Below are 5,855 nucleotides of genomic sequence, written 5' to 3' on the forward strand. Positions count from 1 at the left end.
ACCTGTTCCTGATTAATTACTCCTTCACAATGCTGTGTGAGCAGTGGTGTAATAAATCCTGCAAATACTTTATTGCATTGTGCTTGCTGTTGTCAGCAGTTTAAGTAACTGCAGTGAGATTGTTAATGAAAAATAAGCCCACAGGCTGGTGCTGTCTGCACTGTAATGCTGTAACATGTCAGTCTCTCAAGCCTTTCATTTAACAGGTAATGGATTTAGAGCTTAAGAGCCTGTGTATGTGTCCAGCCATCCCTGACTAGGCTTGTACACTGACCTATTACTTTGACAACATGCTTCTAAATACTAATTATACAGACATAGTGTTTTTCTGATTTTTATCTTTCTGCTAAGTTTCAAAACTTTTTTTTCCCCCCTGGTAAATTCTATGGAACAAGGTGTTCCTGAAACTGATTTAAAATATAGGACTGAAGTAACCATTTTCTCTGATTCCTTTTTCACTTGCTAAAATATTCTGGGTTTGTGTTTTTTCTACACAAAAATCACTTTAATTCTTCTGTTTGTAGGTTTGTGTCGCACCAGTGAAATATTTGGGGCATCTGCACTAGTTGTCGGCAGTCTTCATTATATACAGGATAAGCAGTTTCAACATCTTAGTGTTTCTGCAGAGCAGTGGCTCCCCCTTGTTGAGGTGAATGGAAATATTTCAACAGATAAAAAGTGTACTATACATCTTCAATTCATCAGATGCATAGTCTTACTTTATCTTGCAAAAACAAACTTTTTATTTAACAAGCTCCCACTGTGATCCCTGAACTTAATCTTGAGTATTTTGATATAAACTTCTACTTTCTCACTGCTGTGTTAAAATGGTTATGTGGGTTGTCATTGTTACATCTTACTCTGTCTTTTAAAGTGTTGGGTTGGAATTTCATGTTTATTTATAAAAATTGAACAACACGTCACCGATCTTGCTTGGTCCATTGCTTTTGGTAACTTCATGGGGATAATCTTGGAGTTTGCCTGAAGGTAACTTGTGCCAAGTTTTTAGACCCTCTTATCTGGCTTATAAAAATGAGGGTTTCAACCTCTATGTTTAGTATTTGGTAGAAAGTATGTTTGTGATATTTTATAATAATCAGTTTTTCAAGATCAGCTTTAAGTCATCTGAAAAATTTGTCCAATTTTTTTCATTTTTTCCCCAGTGAGTATTTTCAGCCTGTTAGAATTTTTCGTCAGAACAAGATGGCTATAGTCTGTTCTGCCTAAACCAGAATGCTCATGGACAGATGTTATCGTGCCTAATCTCTGTGCAGATGTGACAGATGTTACAGATGTACAGATGACAGAGCTTTTGTTGCATGAAGAAACTGGCATTTAATACAAATAAGCAGTTTAGAGAGCAGGAAGAAGATGAGTGAGAAATTCCTCACTGCAAGCTGGCACAAGTTGTAAAGCAGGCGCGTAAGGCAACTCATCTTAAAATACTGGCTCTTGTATTGTTTTGGGAAGGAATTCCAGGTTAAATGACGACTATGCACCTTGTCCCTACACAAGAGTGGTTCTTTTACATTCCAATGTAAGGCTTGTAGCTGTCAGAAGCATAGAAAAGCCTTTGTTCATCATATTTGTAGAGTACATTTTTGTGGCATTACTTAAACTTCTGTGCTATTGCTGAAGAGCTTTTAAAATGCTAAGCTGCATTCATAGACAGAGTCTTTGAGGATTCAAAGTCATTCATTTCAAAAACTGTCCAAGTAAATTGATCTTTACAGTAACTTCCAAAGTTTTCAAATGGTGATACTTAAATATTTGTGTATTTCTCTTGACTTATGATGTACAGGTGAAACCATCTCAGCTTGTTGATTATTTACAGCAGAAAAAAATGGAAGGCTACACTATTATTGGTGTGGAGCAGACAGCTAAAAGTTTTGACCTTACAGAATACTGCTTCCCAGAGAAGTCACTACTATTGCTGGGGTAAGAACACGGTCTTTTTTGTAAACCTGTCTCTTGCTGCCCATCCCTTCTACTAGTCAAGAGTTTGGTCATATGAAAATCAAGTGGCACTGGTAAAGGTACACTTAGAGTGGGAAGCGATTATGGAAACGGCAGAGCTTGGCTTCGTATGCTCAGGAGTGGAGGAGGTATTCATACCTATTCCTGAACTATCCTTCTTCTCATACTTAATAACCCATCCACGTACTATAACTTTTTTTTTACGGGTTGAGGTAGCCATAGCATGGATTTGAGTTTTCCAGGTGTGATAGAGAGGTCATCTGCTCACTTCAATAATACAGGGCCCTGTATATGTAGGCTGTGGTGAGCTCAGCAAGGAGGGCTGCCTGCTTGCCCTGCTTTACTTTGTAAGAAAGATTGGAGTAGGAGCTGGGAGATGCCTTAAAAATTAAGGATGAGGCACAGGACGATGCAGCAAGTTTTTGCAAAACAAGCAGAAGCTGGGACAACTTCAGAGAAAAGCAATAACCAGCTCCCGTAATCTTGCAAGCCTCAGATGTGACAAAGGGGAGGCTACTTCTAGCAATCTAAAGGAAAGTGCCAACAAGTCACAAAGCTACTGGAATTGCTGCACCACGGAGACCTGGAGGAAGGGCCTGCCTGGGACAAAGTGCGCAGAAATACCTGGTTTTCAATCCTTTTTATATGTATCGTGTCTTCAGAATGTAGTTCTCATAATCACTTTGTTTTCCTCTAACTAAAAACATAGTTTTAGTTACTGATAAGCTTTGGTATCTTCTGGTGTGCTCGTTCTGCAGAGGTGAAACATTTCCAGTTCAAGGCTTCGATTAGTCTTGACGTTCTGTCGTACCAAGGCCTCACTGATCGTGAAGTGGGCAGTTGAGCTTCCCTGCTGTGCCAGCAGCTTCAGAAGCCCTGGACACCTCATCTATAGCTGTTTATTTTGCTGTATCTGGGTAGTTTCAGAATAAAGGCAGAGGGGGAGTCCTTGGGTGTTCAGCTGTTGCTGGACCAGTGAACTGAAGACCTAAGTGCTCTACCAGTTTTCCTACGTGAAAGCCTAGTCAGGACTCTTGTTTTCTATCTGTAATGTATTACTGCTTTTTTAAAAAAAATCATTTATTGTTCTTACCAGTTACACTGAGGGCAGATGCACCATTCGTCAAATGGTGTTTGGATGCTGTTGTGACTTTCACATCTTCTGCTTTCCAGAACCCCTGTCTTTTCTCAGATGCTAGTTACTGTTTCTTCTTTACTAGAAATGAACATGAAGGAATCCCAGCAAACCTGATTCACCACCTGGATGTCTGTGTGGAAATTCCTCAGCAGGGTATTATTCGATCACTCAATGTTCACGTAAGTGGAGCTCTGCTGATTTGGGAGTACACAAGGCAACAAGTGATCAAGCAAAAACAACAAAAATAACCGCCAGGAGTTTTGTGCCTTATAGTACAGCTGGATGACTTCCTATGGTGCTACAGTATGAAATTCTGAATAGATAAAAGCTCAGGGTGAAGATTCTTAAGTTTTGCATGTTTTGTTCTCTGTAGTGTTTGGATTGACTTTTAAATGCCTTAATACTTCACCTTGTTAAATAAAACTGTTGCATTGGTAATAAATACCATTTATATTGCATGTGGGGTGTGATTTTTTTTTTTTGTACCATTAGAACATCAGCACAGTACTGTGAACAATCCCAAAATTGAAACAGGATTTTTACTGCAGTTACTTCAATTGTGATGACAACGCTTGAAAGTGGTGCCTTCTTATAACCACAATCAAAACTTAGTGTAGCTGAAGTACTATATCTAGATGCTGGAGGCATTAAATAGATAATGTAATTTTTGAAGGTAAATTCACTTACATTATTACAATAAATGCTGCCCCTTGCCCAAATGCCTTCCACAGTCAAGTTTACTCATCCTGCGGTAAACAATCTGTATCTTTAAATGGAGTTGCATCAGTTAGGTAATCAAAACCACTCAAATTATACAGAAGGTCGTAATGTGAGAATCGTGGTAACTGCCATACTTCTACCAGAGAGACTCTGAAAACTGTCTTCACTAATGTAAAAATTCCTGTTGTTTATAAAAAATGAGCATACTCAAAACATGCAAATTATGTATATGCACAGGATGCATTAGGTCTTCCAATGTTTTATAATCTGATGTCTGACTTATAACTGTATTTTAAGGTATTTGGTAAATGACAAATAACATTATACCACCACCTCCTTTGGACAGGAAGAATTTGGAATGGACTTTTTAAGGAAAAGCTGGTTCACATACTGAAAAACAATTTTATTGTTCTCTTCAGACTATGTACATTACACTATTAAGTAATCACTAATTTCTGTAAAACAATTTGATTAATTATGCATTCAAAACCTTAGATTTTTGAGCAGCCCCGCACCATATTTGACTTAAGAAAAAGCTGTACGTGACCATCTTTTTATCAGCAGACACAAGACCTTGCAACAAGAACAGCAGCCTGCATTTCAGGGAGGCAGTCGGGTTACCAGTTCTTCAGCTCGGGCGGCTTCTGTTGCTTTCTCGTGCTTCATCCTTCCATAGTTATTCTCACCAGATTTATTTTGAAAGTGGAGTACCTAAGACTTCCCAGCAGCTTCCGGAGGATGATACCCTTCTGTTTCAAGCTTTCTTTTATACTTTAAGAAGTCTCTTCTTTTGTCAAAATATTTAACCTGTTTAAAAAAAGAAAATATGTTCAGCAGAAGAAACTAGCAGAGGAAGGGACTTGTGTAGAAGAATTAAGGAATAAACAGTCTTTGATCACTGAACTTAGGAGTTTTCTTGCTCTGTTGAAGCAGAATACTGAAGCGTGGAGTGTTTTGTTTCTTGTTTTGTGGAATTTTTTGCCATTTTAAAACTGAACTTTGGTTTCCTGTCATAACCACCCTCTTATGTTAACCATGAACATCTGCCATGAACATTTGTAATGCAAAGATCAGTCCAGCAGGTTTTTTTATGGTATCCCAGACTCTGAAACCTCTGAATTCATTGCCCAGAGCCACTGACATTCATGGTGTAAGGCACCGCAGGTGAAACCACCATCGCCAGAGATGACACACAGCAGAACTGCACTGTTCAAAGTGGGGGTACTTGGTTTTAACCGACTGCAGTCTACTAGCTCCAAGAGGAGCTATTCAGCCCCTCTGTACTGTTATTACAAGGCAATGCCTATTAAAGTGAAGAATTACAGCTTGAGCTTAGGAAACTAAAAGGTACGACTGAGTTACATATAAGCAGATGGTTTACTGTGAAATGGTACTGCATGAAGGGTATTTTTTATGCGCAAGGTGTTGGAGGCCAGTTAAGATGCCATGCAGCTGCAAGCCCTGCATGTCACTTCTCTATTAGCCATTTGTCTTTGTTACTAATTTATGTGCATTCCTAAAGTGTCTCCTCCTGAACACTTAATGTATGCTTCTGTAGCTGTATATTTATCGCAAAGTTTGAGATTGTTTTATACTACTGTCCATAGTTCCTGGCCCAATCAGTCCTCTGCTCAGGAGTTTTAATTTCCCAGCCTAACCAAAAAAGTGCAAACCAAGTTACATTTGCGAGGGTGGAGGTGTGTCAGTGAGAAAGCGTGAGACCACAGCCCTCCTGCGATCGTGGAGCCGGAGCTGCCATCACCAACAACGTGCCAAGAAACACCCTCTCCGTTTAGTACCGGCTTTGAGAGGCGGCTCACCCACTGCTGCGGACACCGGGACTCGAAGGACAGCCGCAGCTTCTCGCACTTGGAGGCATCGTCCGCGTGCCTATCCAAGCACTGCCAGAACTCGTCCCGGGCCCCCCAGCAGGCCTTCCTCTCCTCCATCGTTGGCGCCGCCGACATCTCCGCCACCGACCTGGACGCAAACAGCGGCTCTCCCAGCGCTCCTCGCCCCC

The 5,855-nt window shown here is 40.3% G+C and overlaps 2 protein-coding genes across 2 annotated transcripts in view; one reads left to right on the forward strand and one right to left on the reverse strand.

Moving 5' to 3' along the window:
- TARBP1 (TAR (HIV-1) RNA binding protein 1) overlaps positions 1 to 3,559 on the forward strand; it is a 37,560-nt gene extending 34,001 nt beyond the window's left edge. Inside the window, exons 27-29 of the mRNA XM_010137678.1 lie at positions 525 to 649; positions 1,802 to 1,938; positions 3,198 to 3,559. Coding sequence (XP_010135980.1) covers positions 525 to 649; positions 1,802 to 1,938; positions 3,198 to 3,363 — 428 coding nt within the window. The 3' untranslated portion in view covers positions 3,364 to 3,559. The remainder of the gene's footprint in view (positions 1 to 524; positions 650 to 1,801; positions 1,939 to 3,197) is intronic.
- Positions 3,560 to 4,546: 987 nt separating this feature from the next.
- LOC104494805 (cytochrome c oxidase assembly factor 6 homolog) lies at positions 4,547 to 5,802 on the reverse strand. The gene is made up of 2 exons (XM_010137689.1): positions 5,656 to 5,802; positions 4,547 to 4,642 (listed from the first exon to the last, which is right to left on the reverse strand). Exons 1-2 carry the CDS (start codon positions 5,800 to 5,802, stop codon positions 4,547 to 4,549), a joined length of 243 nt encoding a protein of 80 aa, XP_010135991.1.
- Positions 5,803 to 5,855: the final 53 nt, after the last annotated feature.

This window comes from Buceros rhinoceros, unplaced genomic scaffold (assembly GCF_000710305.1).
Source record: "Buceros rhinoceros silvestris isolate BGI_N320 unplaced genomic scaffold, ASM71030v1 scaffold19670, whole genome shotgun sequence".
Lineage (NCBI taxonomy): Eukaryota > Metazoa > Chordata > Aves > Bucerotiformes > Bucerotidae > Buceros > Buceros rhinoceros.